General features: G+C 36.7%; 1 protein-coding gene across 2 annotated transcripts in view; it reads left to right on the forward strand.

The window, feature by feature from the left end:
• ARID2 (AT-rich interaction domain 2) overlaps positions 1–18,064 on the forward strand; it is a 99,933-nt gene that overhangs the window by 66,310 nt on the left and 15,559 nt on the right. For both annotated transcript variants that reach the window (XM_085043766.1, XM_085043756.1), the window contains 9 exons: positions 1,563–1,629; positions 1,722–1,972; positions 3,150–3,246; positions 3,327–3,536; positions 3,886–4,053; positions 5,088–5,163; positions 8,032–8,166; positions 8,643–8,842; positions 9,199–12,029. In XM_085043766.1, the coding sequence (XP_084899892.1) occupies positions 1,563–1,629; positions 1,722–1,972; positions 3,150–3,246; positions 3,327–3,536; positions 3,886–4,053; positions 5,088–5,163; positions 8,032–8,166; positions 8,643–8,842; positions 9,199–12,029 (4,035 nt within the window). The remainder of the gene's footprint in view (positions 1–1,562; positions 1,630–1,721; positions 1,973–3,149; positions 3,247–3,326; positions 3,537–3,885; positions 4,054–5,087; positions 5,164–8,031; positions 8,167–8,642; positions 8,843–9,198; positions 12,030–18,064) is intronic.

An 18,064-nucleotide genomic window follows, 5' to 3' on the forward strand; every position in this document is an offset into this window, starting at 1 on the left:
TGCTTCCAAGTTTTAGCTTTATGGTTCTGTTAGCAGTGTGTTACCATGATCTAAAGACATATATAGGAGTAACTGTTGATAAGGACCTTTACTTTAGCACCCTGTCTTGTTTATTTCTATTAATATGTAGTATTAAATTGCAGCTGTCCTTCGTAGTAGGGAATAAATAACTGCTTGTAATGCGCAACTGAGTTTTTATTGCTTTTGTGCTGTGTTTTTCAAATGAATGCACAGAAAGCTTAACTTACTCTTTTCCACTTTTGCCTTTGCTTTGGTCAAAAAACCAAAAGAATTGCCATGTTTTGCCTGTTACCTTGTAACAGAATTTGCCTGCATGCGTTTGTTTTCTGTGGCTCTTGGTGATAGCTTCAGTATTAATTAGAAAAATCTGTTTGTCACTAACAGTAAGAAGTTAAGACCTTTTTCTAGCTGTTCTTGTCTTTGCTAAAATGAGGTAATAATCCTTTCTGTGCAAGTAATCCTCTTTGCTAAACAGTACTTGGACGCCATTTAGGAACATTGCAGTGAAAATAAAATTATTTTCCTTCCAATTTAGAAAATCTGTAGTATTGTATTTGTCAAGAAAATAGTAGTGTCAAGCTTGGTATGAATGCTGTAATTTAGTAATTACATTTGCATAGCAAAATTTCTCCTGCTGTTCAGCTGGTTGTACTTCCCATCCTTCCCTTTTTATCTAGATTTATTGGTGGTTTTATTCTGTGATTATAGTCAAAAGAGGAACTGTATTTCATTAGTGAGTCAAAGAAATGTACAAATTTTTATTAGTCAAAGGAAGGTTTTTGGTTTTTTGTTCTGATATACACATTAGAATACATGTATCATTATATATTTTTTAATTATTATACATAATATGTATTTTTATTAGCTTGAAAACTGTAATCCCTTGATTAATTCTTGAGTTTCAGCAGGACTAGCAACAAAACAACCATTTACAGACCAGGCCATAAATTTGTAAAGTAACTTGAATTCCAGTCTGCTGAAGCATTCTGCTTTGGTTATATTTATATCAGTTTTTTGTGATGGTGGTGGTTGTTTCTCTCTTTTTATTGTTTTATGATGAAGTGAGAAACATAGCAGCAGCTTTAAAAAGTCTTTTCAAATAGAAACTTCTAGCAGGAGTCTAAGATCAACTGAAATGGGGAGGAGTCACCTTATGCTGCCTTAGGTCATCACTGTTTGTAGGAGATGAGGAGGATGAACTGTACTTTTTTTCCATTGATATTTGCTGTATTTCTAATGGTGTATGGAAAACTGCACTATAGTTTCAGTTTGTGCTTCAGCAAGGCACTTCTGTGGTAGAGTTGGTTGATCATGACCACACACTTGTGGTGCTTGAAGGAAAGAGTTTCTTAGTGTAGAGTACTGAATATCTTGCATGTCATCACTTATGGTTATTATCAGATGAATCAAGGTACTGGGAACTTTTTTAAGAACAATTATATTAATATTATTTCAATATTTTAACATAATAGAAATAAAAAGTAAGTAATATTTAAAGAAAAATCCCCTAGAAATTAAGCATTTTTTAATTCTTTCTCCAGTTTTGGAAGGATATTGTTGAGGATATTGAAGTTCGTGATCTAATTTCTGACAGAAGCAAATCTCAAGGTGAGAAATCTTGGCTAATCTTAATACATGCATGTTGGTAAATACAGCAAAGGAAGGACTGAAGGACTAAAATTTAATTATTTACTTCATAGATATTCCATCAGAAGAATGGATTTGGGAATCCTTATTTCATCCACCTCGCAAATTGGGCATTAATGATATTGAAGGGCAGCGGGTACTTCAGATAGCAGTGATTCTACGAAATCTTTCTTTTGAAGAGGGAAATGTTAAACTTCTGGCAGCTAATCGTACTTGTCTTCGGTTCCTGCTACTCTCTGCTCACAGTCACTTTATTTCTCTACGGCAGTTGGGGCTTGACACTCTGGGAAATATTGCAGCAGAGGTAATGTAGTTCCAAACAGAACAATTCAAGTATAAACTGATAAAAGCATTAGTGTTAATGAAATTATTCTTTTTTCCTTTGTCATTGGATGGAGAAGAAAATTAATTATTCTCTGAATTTGTTAACAGCAATTTGGAAACAAGTGTTCAGAGCCAAAACTAAAATATGACTGTATGTGTCAATTTGTGAAAATAGAATCACATGAAGAAGACTGATGATATAGGGAGATACCAGACATTTGTCGTGTATAATTTTCAGTTTAGTTTCCCAGAGAGGAGAAAGGAATTTGTTAAATTCTGCAGTCTGTATACTAGCTTCTTCACTTTATAATTACAACCTTTAGTCATAACTTCAAAATAGTATGTTTAAGAGAGAGGGTTGTAGAGGCGCTTTGTGTTCTGTGTATTGTACCTTGTGTAAACTAGTCATATGCCACTGGGTATACTGCCAGAATCATGGGAGGCAACTTTTTTTTTTTTTTTTTTTTTTTTTTTTTTTTTTTTTTTTTTTTTTTTTCTTTTGGGAGTGGTTTGAATGTTATGAAACACACTATTTCAGTACATTATATTACCATGCAGATAAATTATATGGATTTTATAGGTTGTATGTTCAGATAGTCCTTACATTTTAAAATATAGCATATTAATTTAAGTAAAATGGGTACTACCTGAGAATAAGACTGGAAGTATTGGTCTACTGCTGAATATTGAAAAAAGGGTAATGCTTTTCATTTACCATGTACCCAGCTTCTTTTGAATGAGAAAGAATATTACTTATGTCAGAGACCTCTAATTGAGAAGCAGAAGTAGATAAAAACAAGAAGAATGACTGGGATAGCATTTGGGAAGGAGTACTTGTTGTTACTCAAGTTCTGGTCTTTATTGGATATTAAAATCCATTGTGTATATTGTTGACTTCCTCAGAATAAAGTTATTTTCATCATTCTGAGCACTGGAAAGTGTAAATTAGATTGCTGCTTCAACACAGAAAAGGAGGAGTGGGCTCAAAATGCTAGCTACAATCAAAAGCACACAGGGTTCGGTTTTTATGAATGAGTGTAATTTATGTGTGTTGAACTTAAACACTTCTGAACCTTATATTTTGATATGCATATTTAAAGATTTGAGCCACTAGCACTATGTGGATAGTGTTAGTAATTTTCTTTCTCTCTCATCAGCTTCTTTTGGATCCTGTTGATTTCAAAACTACTCATCTAATGTTCCACACTGTTACAAAATGCCTCATGTCAAGGGATAGATTTTTAAAAATGAGAGGTAAGATCTCTAGCTATTCTTCTTGTTGTATTAGAATTTTAATTATTACTGTTTATAACTATTTTGTATTTGTTCTTCAGGCATGGAAATCTTGGCAAATCTTTGTAAAGCTGAAGATAATGGTGTCTTAATTTGTGAATATGTGGATCAAGAATCCTATAAAGAGATCATATGTCATCTCACGCTACCAGATGTGCTGCTTGTAATCTCAGCACTTGAGGTGCTATACATGCTCACAGAAATGGGAGAAGTGGCTTGCTCAAAGATTGCTAAAGTAGAGAAGAGCATAGGTAAGGGAGGAGCAAAATCAATTACTACTCTCCCTTATGTAGAAAAAAATATTTAACCACTGACCATGACATATTCTTAAAAATGTGGCTTGCTTGTATGTGTGTGAGCATGTCGCATGGGGGTGGAATTTATTAAATTTATTCATTATGTCCTCAAGGAATTGATGGTGCTAAAAATTTGGAAGTATTTTTTTTTATGCCATGGAGTGTGTTTAAAAAAAATCTACAGAAACATGCAGAGACTTGTTTCCTTTCAACATATGGCAATTTTAAAGTAAATCAGTATGTTCCAACAGCATTCATTTGTCTTGTCCTAATGTCATTGTTGGTTTTACGTTCAATACTTTAGATACATTAGTATGTCTGGTTTCTATGGACATCCAGATGTTTGGACCTGATGCTCTTACTGCAGTAAAGCTCATTGAACATCAGTGTATTAGCCAGCAAGGAATACTTGATGTGAGACCACAGGTAATGGATCATGGTTCTTCACAGGCCCATGCAACAGGTGTCCCAGGTGAGTATCACTGCAAGAGAACACTCTCTTCTATAAAATTTCCAAAACGATCTATGATTTTTATCTTCTCTGGATTTCTGATTAGTTTACATAAATAAGTGTTGCATCATGCATAACCTATATATCATTTACAAACACTTGCTCGCTAAGCAAATATGCTGTTAGCCAAAACTGTTCTGAAACAAGCTTTAAAAGAATTCTGATGTTTTTCAGTTGCTAATCTGAAAATTCTCTGAAAGTTACATACATTCCTTATTTAAACTTGTTCAGTGGAAAGAAAAAGTATCCGTTATAGATTGTTCCCACAAATTGCAGAGAATTAGAGGTCCATTTTATACTGTGTTTTACACTTGGTATTATTCAGCAGGCACATATAATATTTGATAAAATTGCATAGATGAGATGATATAGACCCACCCTTGAAGGTTCTGAACAGTTGCTTCTTATGTGAACCAAATATTAACTACTCTTAGGAAGTTACTGGGAAAGAACCACTGCAACAGACACTGGCTTTCCTGTCTAAGTGTGCTGTTTCTGGAATGGGTACAGATACTGCAGCAAAAATGATTGGGAGAGAATGTAACCAAGGGAGTGAAAAAGAGTGAATAGGAAGAACTGACGTGACATTGCCACAAAATCCTTTGCGTTATATTTGCATCCACTTAGGAATTGGAAAAATAATTGCTGTGTATTTGTGCTTGTTTTGATGGAGTATTATGCCACTTTAAAATCATGCTCAGTACTGTTAAGTAGTGAGATCATGATCATGAATCTGGAAGGAGCTGTTCACTAAGTGCACACCTCATGATGGCACTTTAGTGGTGACTCTGGCCCTGGCAAACCTTCCATCACTTCAGTAAATTGTGGATCTGTAGTCTGCTTAGGGCACCTTTGTGACTTGGCTTAGCTGGATACACCCTTACTGACAAACATAGGAGAAACTGTACCAGTGGATGTCAGTAAATGCTTCATTCAGGAGGACAAAAAATATTTCAGCAAGTTTTGTTTTTTTTTCTTCCCCACATTAACTACAGCCTCTAGGACAGCACCACATGTTGCTCCACCTCCAGGAATAGTAGAAATAGACAGTGAGAAATTTGCGTGTCAGTGGTAAGTGTATAGTTCTATTCAAATACTTTAATGAAGAAGAAAAACAAAGAAAAATACTGAATTCATGTGTCACAGAATTTTCAAATTTGCTTCTCTTTACTCCTAGAGTCACTTTCCTGAAAACTATAAACCAAATCCATTCTGTATTTGCTTTGAAGAAGTATGAAAGCAAAAACTCAACCAGAATATTCAGGCTTTGCCTGTTGATTCATGAAATTAGTTGTTTTGTCACTTAGGACAGAATTTGATTTGATTTTTAACTCTGGCCTTGATTTAATTTATTTTTTAAATTGTCAAGCAGCATTATGTGTTTCACAGGTATTTTTATCTGGTAATGTGTTGCTATATTGCTGAACCAATATAAAAGTAATTATCAAATTATGAAGCTAGGCCCTGAAAAACTCTCATTGTGAACATCAAAAGTCCATTAATGAACAATCAAATCAAACAAATCAATCAAATCAAATCAAACAAATCAAATGATCATTGTGAACATCAAATAAAGGAAGATCAAAGTCTTTTCCATCCAAATTCTTTTGCTTTCAACTAATATTATTGTCAGATATTTAGAGAGAAACTATCTCTTCTGTGCTTCTCATGTGGACTGCAGGTGATCCTTCTGAACTATTTGTCTTACTTAAATCAGCTCCCATTCTAAGTATTTGTATTAATCAGTTCCTGATGGGCCCTGTCACCCCTGCTCCTTCACAGCTCTTATGTTCATCTTTTGTCTTAGTGAGGGGACAAACACCTTCAAAATAAAGAGGGTGGAATTTACAAAGATTAGTGATTTGGGTTATCACGTACTTATACTTCCAACAGAGCTTTGGTTATATGGAGTAAATGTTGCAGATTTTTGTGGCCAACTGATGTTTCCATGCTTTTCTTTGCACACTGCAAAGTGTTATTAACCATAATAATTAACTGCTGAAAGATTGAAAAATATCACATTTAGGTATTTAAATAGGGCTACCTGTAACTGGACTCTATACAGATCCCATTAGTGATCATCGAGTTGCTCTCTAGCCAAAGCTAGTTTCCTAGGCTGCCTCTTTAAGTAATGGAATGGGATTGTCCCCCAGCAGTAAAATGAATTGCCTTCACCTGCCAAGTTTCTGGTGGGGCTAGGTGTTACCTTCTGATGCCACCTTGTCTTTATTTGCAATAGAGAGCATTAGGTATTGAGCTTTCAGTAATAAAGTTGTAGACACGGTGATATTTGTACTCTGTATGCAATATAAAATAGAAGACCTGACTGTTAAATATGGGTAGGTACCATGCTGCAATAGTGTGATACCATCAAATGACAGAAGATACTGAAACAAACCATAAAGCATTGTATCAGGAAGGTTTGGAATATCTGCTTTTTTTCTGATCCTGTATGCTTCTGCAGCTGTCAGTGTTGAATATTATTATTTTGTACTTGATTTTCTTCAGGTTAGTCTTAGCTAGATATGAGTTAGTGAAAACTAAAAATTAATATATAGCCTTGAAAATTCTCTTTAAATATTAACTGTGCCTCCCTCCTTCCCCCCTGCCCCCCACAAAATGAGAATAGCTGCCTCTTTAAAGCATTTTCATCAATGCCAGTATGGACTGTATTAGATTCATGTAAGTTTTCATGGTATGTTTTGGTCATTGCTTACTATTGAGAGAAATGGGAAAATTAGTAAATCGTAGCAGTAAAATTTAGTTACTATCTCTTGAAAGCAGCAAAAAGACAAGGTATTGAAACTGACCTTCCTGAATGTATTATTAGCCAGCTTAGATTCAGTAGTTGTAAGTGCCTGTGACAGTAAAGTACTGATCACAGATCCCATTTGACCATTGTAAGTCCTGAATATCTCCAATTTGCTGGTACCAGTGTTAGTGTGTCAGCCTAATATGACATATCCAACTGAATGGTCATTTTTCTGATATGCCAAATTTAATTAATACCTAGACTTTCTGTTAATACAATGTAATCTCATTTTTTGTAATAGTAAAATTTCAACAACTGAAGGAGAAATAGCATTTACTCCTTGTGAGAGAGCACAGTTTAATGAATTTAATCATAGGCTTTTCATCCAGTTACATTTGGAGTGTAAGACTCCACAAAAGAGAATGCGGTGTAGTTTTCCAAAGTGTTAGCACCGTATAATAAATGCTGACAACTAAGATATTTGTTTTATTTTGTCTGAGGCTTATATTCTCATGCCAATATTTGAGCACTGAGTCAGAGTTATTACTTGCCTCCATTTGCTGCAGGGGATGAACCATTCCTTTGTCTCTGGGTTGGAGTAGTGGATCTAAGTGAAATAAAATTAAACTGATAAAACATGTTTCCTTTTCTCACAGCTTCTGAGTTAGAGGTTAGATGGTCTATGGACTTGTAGGAAACATAAATACTTTTCAATGCTAAGTGAATATTAGACGTGCAAACATTGACTTATGATGAAAATCTGTGATGAAGAATTAGCTGGCTTTCGGCCCATCTTTTGCTAAAGTACAATCATTAAGGAATAAGAGTAGAGCTGTGGGGAGGAGATGCCACCAAACTCTGCATTCTCATTTGTTTCTGTTTCAGAATATACAATAAAAAAGGCATATGTAGAGACTGTTTTGCCTAAATAATGTGTGTATAAATATGTAAATAAGATACTACATGTAAAACTGACTGCAAGTGTTATGGGTCATATGTGTGGATTCATAAGCAGTGAGAAAGAGAAAGCGTTGAACAGACATCTGACAGAACAATATACTAAAATGCTATTTCCATGTTGTTTTCGTATCTCAAAAGCTTCTGTGATACAGATTGAAGTGTTTTAACAGCCCCTTTAAAAGTACTCTCTCTGTATTTTGCTTCATAGTTGATTTTTTCCTCCTCAGGTTGAATGCCCATTTTGAAGTGAACCTTGATTGCTCAGTCTCTCGAGCAGAAATGTACTCTGAATACCTCTCTACTTGTAGTAAATTAGCTCGAGGTGGAATCCTAACATCAACTGGATTTTATAAATGCCTGCGGTAAGACAAGAATTCATGCAGCAATAAAGAAGCAATTGTATGTTCTTAATACTAACCAGTAGCTTTAGATTTTTTTGGGAGAAGATCTACTGAGTTGATTCCAGTTTTGGAATTTTAATTGAAACAAATGTTTAGAGTTTGTTTGATTTTATTTCATTCCATTTCAAGATCTTGGAATGTGTTTCTTCTCTGCCTCTAGTCCTTTTAATTATTTTTGATTCTGCAGTAGTTTTTCAAGATTTTGTAATTTTCACTTAGGTTCTAAGACATCTCAGCCATCTGAGGGACCTGCTAGTCCTCAGTGATGAATACTCACATGCTATTGCTATTGGAAAATCCTGCTGTATTGTAAAGATGCAGGCATTCCTGCATTCCTGCTATTACTCTGCACACAAGAGCAGTTAGGCAAAACAAAAACATTGTAAAAGAGTTGAGTTATTGTGTTTAATAACATAGATTTATGTTGTGTTTGGCAGAACTGTCTTTCCAAATCATACCGTGAAGAGAGTAGAAGATCCAAGTAACAATGGTCAAGCACATATACATGTGGTAGGAGTGAAAAGGAGAGCTATACCACTTCCCATTCAGATGTACTATCAGCAGCCACCAACTTCGTCTACCCCAGTTGTCCGGGTGGATTCAATTCCTGATGTGTCTTCGTCTCCTTTGCCAGCAGGTTTTTAAATTAATTATGTATAAAGTATTTTGCATTGATCCTGAAACCATAATGAAAGCCAAAAGTTTTTGAACATATCTTGAAAGTGTTGGAAGTTGAGTTTATTCAATAATGTTTGTAATAGTACTGCAATATTTCCTTGCATGCCATTCTAGTGTTTGGCATGTAACCCATAAACTTGCCAGTCAGCAGACAAGCTATTGTTGCTGCATCATTAATTCAGACTCAGTATAGCTGAGAATAGAAACTGCTTCATGTAGAATTGCAATTTCAGATCTTGGATTTTTAAAAATTTGTTAGTTAATGTGTTTGAAATAATCTCTGCTTCCAAACTTTTGCTGTGTTTATTTCAACAGGAATCCCGCATGGGCTACCAAGCGTAGGAAATCACTATCAGAGGACCCCTATTAACCAGTCTTCAACTTTGACAGCAACACAGATGTCTTTTCCAATTCAAGGTGTTCACACTGTGGCACAGACTGTTTCTAGAATTCCACAAAATCCTTCTATTCATACACAGCAGAATGCTCCAATGACTGTTATACAGAATAAAGGTCCAATATCCTGTGAAGTAGTGAAGGCCGCAGTAATACAGAGCTCTGTTCCTCAGTCTGCAGTTCCTGTTCCTATTGCTGTAGGAGGAGGTTCTAATCAAAATCACAGCACTACAGGCCAGCAGCCGTCTGTTACAGTTGTGAGTTCTCAGATGCTTCACCACCAACCTGTAATTCAACAACAGTCTCCACTGCACACAGTGGTACCAGGACAGATACCTTCAGGCACTCCTGTTACGGTAATTCAGCAAGCTGTACCTCAGGGTCATATATTTGGCAGAGTACAAAACCTACCAGCATGCAGTTCAGCAGTTTCACAGGGTCAACAGCTAATCACATCATCACAACCTGGGCAGACATCATCTCAGCAGTCCTCTGCAGGTAACCAGCAACAAGATACAGTCATCATAACGCCACAGCAGTACGTCACAACCTCTGCATCTAATATTGTTTCTGCCACCACAGTTCAAAATTTCCAAGTAGCAGCTGGGCAGGTGGTTACAATTGCAGGTGTTCAGAACCCACCAACATCTAGAGTAGGGTTTCAGAATATTGCACCAAAGCCTCTGCCATCTCAGCAAGGTCCATCTGCTGTGGGGCAGCAGCCACAGCAGCAGCCTCCACCACCATCCCAGCAAAGTGTAGTGATCGTAAGCCAGCCAGCTCAGCAAGGTCAGACCTATGCACCAGCCATTCATCAAATTGTGCTTGCTAACCCAGCTTCTATTCCTGCTGGTCAAACTGTCCAGTTGGCTGGACAGCCGAGCATTACTCCATCATCTTCACCATCCCCAGGTCCAGTTACAAATAATCAAGTCCCTACAGTTATGTCATCTTCATCTACCACTCCTCAGTCACAAGGACCCCCTCCTACTGTTAGCCAGATGCTTTCTGTAAAGAGGCAGCAGCAGCAGCAACATTCACCAGCATCATCGCAGCAGCAGGTACAGGTACAACAACCGATGCAAATGCAAGTTCAGTCACAGCAAGCTAATACAGGAGTTGGCCAGCCCAACTCTGGTGAGTCTAGCCTGATTAAGCAACTGCTTCTTCCAAAAAGAGGCCCCTCAACTCCAGGGGGGAAGCTTATACTCCCAGCTCCACAGATTCCTCCACCTAACAATGCAAGAGCTCCTAGCCCTCAGGTGGTTTATCAGATGGCCAATAACCAGACACCAGGCTTTGGAGTTCAAGGACAGTCTCCAGCTCAGCAGCTGCTAGTTGGACAGCAAAATGTTCAGCTGGTCCCAGGTGCAATCCCGCCCCAAGGGGCAGTGCAAACAGTACCCATTTCTAATTTACAGATATTGCCAGGCCAGTTGATCTCAAACAGCCCAGCAACTATTTTCCAAGGGACTACTGGCAACCAGGTTACGATAACAGTTGTGCCAAATACGAGTTTTGCTACTGCAACTGTGAGTCAGGGAAATGCAACTCAGATCATTGCTCCAGCAGGAATTGCAGTGAGTGGAGCACAGACAGGAGTTGGGCTACAGGTGCAAACACTTCCAGCTACTCAAGCACCTTCAGCTGGACAATCACCATGTACTGCTGCTCCCCCATTCAAAGGTGATAAAATAATTTGCCAAAAGGAGGAAGAAGCAAAGGAAGCAACAGGTTTACACATTCATGAACGTAAAATTGAAGTTATGGAGAATCCTTCCTGCCGAAGAGGAGCTGCAAACACCAGCAATGGGGATGCAAAAGAAAATGAAATGCAGGTGGGAAGTCTTTTAAATGGGAGAAAGTATAGTGACTCCAGTCTACCTCCTTCTAACTCAGGGAAAACACAGAATGAGGCCAATCAGTGCTCACAAGTCAGTAATGGGCCATCATTAGAAATGGGTGAGAACGGAGCTCCTGGAAAGCAGAACTTTGAACAAACGGACACACAGGAAATTAAAAGTGATTTGAAGAAGCCCCTAGTTAATGGAATCTGTGATTTTGATAAAGGAGATTGTTCTCATTTGAGCAAAAACATTCCAAATCACAAAACTTCCAATCATGTAGGAAATGGTGAGATATCTTCAGTGGAACAACAAGGGAATTTGGATGCCACGCAGCAAGATACTGCCAAAGGTGATCAAGGGGAAAGAATTTCTAATGGGCCTGTATTAACTTTGAGTAGTTCACCTGTTGTAAGCGGTACACAGGAGGCTGCAAAACTGTTAACCCAGCAACTTAGTGGTACCAACACTGATTTACCTAATGGACCTCTAGCTTCAAGTTTGAATTCAGATGTGCCTCAGCAACGCCCAAGTGTAGTTGTCTCACCACAATCTACAGCCTCTGTTATACAGGGGCATCAAATCATAGCAGTTCCACACTCAGGACCTAGAGTGTCCCAGTCTACCCTGTCCTCCGAAGTTCGGTCTACTAATGGCACAGCAGAATGCAAAACTGCAAAGAGGCCAGCAGAGGATAATGACAGGGAAACTGTTCCAGGAATTCCAAATAAAGTAGGAGTTAGAATTGTTACAATCAGTGACCCCAACAATGCTGGTTGCAGTGCAACTATGGTTGCTGTGCCAGCTGGAGCGGATCCAAGCACTGTAGCGAAAGTAGCAATAGAAAGTGCTGTTCAGCAAAAGCAGCAGCATCCAACCACGTATATACAAAGCATGGTCACACAGGTATGTTGCAGTGTTCTTTTTATGTTTATTCTGACTGTGATTCTTACTAATACTGTGAAATAACATGGCTGAAAATGTGAGCTTGGTTGAAATCTCTTGCATAGTATCTCAAGTATTCAAAAAATTATGCTTTCTGGTCTTTCACTGACTAAAGTTTCAACAGTTTACATACTTTGTCAACATCAGTGACAATAGTGGAATTTAAAATTTGTAGTTTGATAATACACAGTGAGGAAAGAACTTCTGCTCACTATTTTCTTCCTTTAAGGATTAACTGTTCTGAAAACAACAATGATTTGCTGGATGGTCTTGTAAAAATGTCAGTATTTGTTCTGCGTTTTATTCTCTGTCACTGTGGAAGGGTGAATATGGTTTTTTGAAAAAAAACACATCTATGTCTGTCTGGCTGAAATGAGTTGGAAGTTCTTGCATTTAACATTGGTCTTCAAAGTCTTGCTTTATGGGTTCACTACAGTTAGGGGAAAGTATTGTTTTGTAAATTTGTTGAAATACTTATATTTCTTCGTTACAAAATACTTACAGTGTTTATCAATAAAAGAAGCACGTTTTGGCTTTTTTTTCTGTTTGCCAAGCTTTGGAGAGGGTTTGTTGGGGTTTTTTGTCCCCCTGATCGAATTCATTTAACCTTTTGAAAGTGATTACTCTCTAACGCTTTGCTAGAAATGAGGTATGGACATCATGAGTATTAATAAATAAAATAATCGTGTTTGAGATTATTCCATTCTCTAGAATTTATTTTAGTTTTGTACACAGACAGAAAATCCCTCTCCAAAAAAACCCGTTCCTAACTTGAATAGTAGCAAAGAGAATAGAATGGTAGGTCTGGCAGTTAGAGTTCTGACAGACCAGAGAGAGGAAATAAAGTCCTGAGTGTACGCTTAGTACATTTTGACCTTGAAGTAACAGGTCTTTTATTTCTTACCGTTTTTTAAAATTTGGTTCAGGTTTTGTTTGCCTTTGAAAAAGTAGAAGGTATAGACCTGATGGACTTATACAGACCTAGAACTCAAAATGTGACAAATGGTGGCTAGTGTTACTTTATTTTCTATGCCAAGTTAGGTTGCTCTTGAAAACCCTTTTGACTTTTCCTTTTCTAGTTGTCAGAAATCAGGGTTAACTGTTAACAAGTTACCTTCCTTTTTTACTTCCTCTGCTTTTTACTTTTAACTGTCACAGTGCACAGAGTTAATTCTTAAAATGTCTTTGAACTCACTCCTAAATTTTTGCTTAGGTTTTGCTGGAGCGAGATCCGTATTTTTTTAATATATTATCTTTTTTTCTTACTAGAAATAATTTGACCAAAATTAATAGTGTCTGTTGGCAGCATAGGGACAATGTGCTAGATTTTCTGTAGTGTGGATATATTAGCTATGCTTTGCTTTTTACTCTGAGTATCTTTAGCTGTTACACAGTTTGAATTTCCTTATAGCTTTGCTAAGGATTTGGCTGAAGTACAAGATGGTGTGTCTGTGTCTCTCAAATGAATATGTTTATTTATTCCCTCAATATGTATGTGAAAAGAATTTGCAGGTGTGTCTTAAGCAGCTACTAAAAGATGAGATTTTAAGAATTTTGAGAAAGGAATATTACATTTAACATTTGATTTTGACAATGTGTATCATGATACTAGAGGGGGAAATACAAAAAAAAACTTTCTGTGCTGATAGTTTCTTTTTTACACTATCCTTAGTATCACTATCATTAATAATTACTACATTTTTCATTACCTGCACAAACAGAAATGCTGCCAGCTTGGTGTGCCATTCCAGTAGAAATCTGCAGGTCAGAAGAACTTGGTTTAATGTCTCCTTACCTGAAAGTTTGCTCATTCTGCTGTCTGTAGGATGCCCTTCTTTTTTTCAAAATTACAGAAATGTGGGAAAAGGAGTCAATTAGTTTTGATCTTGGCGAGAAAATTATTCATTAGCTATTTGCCTTAACCATATGTCAATGTATTTATGAATCATGCTTATTATAATATTGCATATACTGACTTACAGTTGACCCCATTTTGGTGTACTCTGTTCAGATATAATAGTCATCATAGTTTGACTTTAGATTTGCTGAGATCTTTATCACTTCTTTAAAATTAAAGTGTTGGATTGTAAACAGTACCAAAATCACCCTGGCCAGCTCTTTTTCTTTCTCCAAAGCTGCAATAGCCATTGGTTTTCTGGAAAAAGAGATGTTAAGTATTTCCAATATTAAGTCTGCTTTTAGGAGTATCTGTAAGATATCCAGAAATACTAAGATGTAGCCAAATTCTCATGAACTTGGTGTGAATTTTAGTGATGACTTAATTTAAGGTCAGGCCTTGTGTAATCTTCTGTTTTCTCCCTCACATTTTGAGTCTTCCTTGTCTGATAAGCAGCTTCCTTGTCCCTGACTTTTTGAAAGGCAGCATCTGAGGAACACTTTTTCTGTCTTGAGCATCTGCATTGTTTTACCCTCTCTGAAGTACCTAAGTATATATTGGATGTGTTGCAGGAGATAGAGGGGAGCATGGTTCTTAGTGCAAACAGTGTGAAATTTATTAGAAATACAATCCAGTGGAGAAAAATGGTGAGGGACAGAGAATAAAGGGATATTAGCTATGGCAAAATTACATAGCTGCTGAGGCTTTTAGAGTGTGATTTCCTGTTTGCTTGTTAGTTTAAAATTTTATTTTAAGCTACATCTTGTATTTCACAGAAGTGTGAAAGGGATAGAAGAAAAGAAATTGTAATAAAGTAAAAACAAACAGGAAGACTGGAAAAGGAGGTTCAGAGGACAGAAAAGGGAGAAGAGTATCAGCTATGCAGCTACAGTAGGATTAGCTGTCATGAACTACAGAGGGGAGAAAGGGAAGATGCTTGAAGATAAGGAAGGATGAACAAATGGGGAAGAAGTGGAACAAAAGTCTGCAAACTAAGGAAAACAAGAAAGAAATAATCCTTAAGGGAATGTAGAAGTTAAGAGAAATTTGTTTCATTATATGAGTGGTAGTTTGAAATGGGATGGTACTGTGTGCTTGGGGGAGAATGTTAGTTTAAATGGCCTGTTAAAATAATGAAAATTGTGTTCTTGCTGTTTATGGGACAGCTTATGTAAGAGCCATTGAAATACAATTAGACGAGTATAGGTGTCTTCTGTGTATGACATGAGATTATTCCCTGTTAATTGTATATCTCAGCAAAGCTTGTTGAAAAATAACTGAATTGTATGCTGAATTTTAAAAATGTTCATATTTTGCATTATGATGATAAAAGGCATATATCAGTTATGTCAGAATAGGTACATGTGATACACAATTTGTAATCATGCAATTTTGTTCTTACATCTCCATCTATATTTTGTAAGCTCATGAAATATACTCTTGAGAGGAGACAGAAGAGGCACTATACTTTCTTGGCTTCCTTTTATTTTGGTGTTCTCTGTTCCTGGTTTATTGCTTTCCTGAGGCATTGTGCTAGACTGGTGGTTGAAAAAGAAATGAGCAATTACCTATCTGTATGCTTTTCTTTGCCACATTTTCTTATTCCTCTTCAAACGCCTCCAAAACATCTGTTGAACATAACCATGTTGGTTTGTCCCAGTTGGTGTGTGTTTTAAAGGAATGCTCTGATATCATGCCAAGTTCTTAGAATTGAGCATATCTGATGTAAATTGCCTCATCTGGCTTTTAAAGTCATGACTTTCTTGCTCATCACTGTCATCCCCTCACAAACGATACACACCCATTTCTCTTAAGGCTGCCCACTCGAAACATGCTTCTGTTGAAATTTAGGTGGCAAAATCTGTGTGGCCTTGACTACTTGCTCCTGCTCTCTGTTGATTGGAAAGCTGAGAATTACCATGCACCAGAAAGCAGGTGTGTAGCTCCAGGAGGTGTAATTCGTTCGTAGCCATAGAGCAAATGAGTTTCTCAGCTGGAAGTAGTGAAATACAGAATTTCTGTGCTTTTATTGCCCGTCAGTTGTGAAACACACTGTTGCAAGGAGACATAAACTTCAGTAATCTAACAAGAAAAGAAGATTTATTTTGGTGCCTACTCATCCACTTGACCCCTTTATCACATTCAAATTCTGCTAGATTTGTTTTCAGCTTATGTGTTACCTTTTTATAGGTATGTTCATTATCGTGAATATGCTAAACAAAATTCTGTCATACTGAGTAAATCCTATAACATTTAAAAATATTTTTACTAATAATTGACAGTTTCTTTTTTAATTACATTTATTTACAGTGGCAGTGCACATATTAATGGTGGGAAAAAATGAAGCTTAATGCTTTTAAACTGCATAAGGCTGTACATGTCAACAGAACCTCCAGCACACTGGGATGCACAGTGTTCTCTTGCTGATGGCACTGTAGGCCTTTTAAATAAAATGGGCAGAGGTATCATGATAGACTAGTTATCTGTTCATGCATAAAGGGAATAGCATCATTGATTCTGTGAGATGTAAAGGGAGGCCACTTTTGGCTCAAACTCATAGGTTTTGTTATTCCTACCACACGGGGAGCTCTTGTGCTCAAATGCAGGAGCTCTTGTGCATAAAATTAAATTAACATCTTTGTAAACAGTCGATTCTAATTAGCAGAAAGCTCTTAGTTGTACTCTTGGTTTTCATAAGGCGGACTTCCTTCCCCTCTCCAAAACCTCAGTCTAAAGTCAACCCAGTCTAGATATAAAATCTCCACCTACTTATTCAAAGTAGGCTGTAGTATCTGCTCTGTAAGTAGACTGTACAGGCATTAAGGGTTTGTATTTGTGTACTTTACAGTTGCGTGTAAATCCTACTGAGATAGGCGATGCTGCTGTAGAGGTACCTTTCTATCCCAGGATCCTGTGAGAAAAGGGCTAAGTGGTGGCAGTTGCAAATTGTGTCATGGTGAGGTCTAATTTGATTATAAAAGGATGTTATGAAGTGCTTTCAAGTGTACTGGAGTGTAATGGGCATTTGTTTTCTTGGGAAACATAGATTCAATTAAATGTTTTTGCTAGAGGAGGAAGTTTTTGGAAATCTTTATGCCACAGGGAGGAACTTGTCAGTGTTACTTTTCTTGGAAAAACTTCATTAGTAACAAGTTAATGTCTGTCTTAGTTCTGTATGTTAAAGAAGTAAGTGAGTTTCCATAATCATTGCATATGAGTACTGTAAATGAGGTAGCACATAGCAAGTATTTCTAGGTATATTTCTGGGAGAAAAAGGAGTTTCATTTCTGAAAAACAAAGGCTATACTTAATTTTAGTGATAATCCCGTGTGTCATGCATTACTAAACTGATACATGACAATAGAGGGAAAATGAAAGCAAAAATTAGCAGTCTTTCTGATCTCTTGAAAGAAGAGAAGAAAGCTTTGAGATGTTCAGATGTAAAACTTAAATTTCTAAAATAAAATAAAAAATGCTATGAAAGCAAATATAACTTTGCTTTATGTACTGATTAAAAAATATAATCAGTAAAACTGATAGCCAAGGAATGGATTTGTCTTAAAAAAATACATGGAAGATGTGTCCAAGTTTGAGTGAAACTGCTTCACAATACAGCAATAAGAGAATTTTTACATGTCCAGCATGTAAAAACTTTTACATGTAACAGCAACTATTTTACATGTTTCTTTTCAATTGATTAGCTTTTTTCCTCACGGGGAAAAAAAAAGTGGGAAAAAATGGGCGTGGAAATGGGATATTAACTTTTTTCCTTGAAAATTCATTTCTCTTTCCGAGCTCTTTCATTTTCGGCATGTAACATTTTATGTTGTACATTTCAGATCAACTTGTTTAAAATAAACAATTTTTCAATGAGATGATATTAAAACCTTTGAATATCACTAGGAATGCTTGCCAGAGAAACCCTTGAGAAAATTCATCATTCCAGATTAATTGCAGGGTTTGCTCTGAATGGAGTAAATAATACATGAACCACACATTGAATGATGAGAATTAAATGAAATACTGAATTCATTCAGTAAGCTCATTTTCTCTTCAGCACATTAAATGAGACAGAAGTTCTACAGGGATAAAAAGTCTC

The sequence above is a fragment of the Lichenostomus cassidix genome, chromosome 1Aa (assembly GCF_008360975.1).
Source record: "Lichenostomus cassidix isolate B80296 chromosome 1Aa, HeHo_3.0, whole genome shotgun sequence".
Lineage (NCBI taxonomy): Eukaryota > Metazoa > Chordata > Aves > Passeriformes > Meliphagidae > Lichenostomus > Lichenostomus cassidix.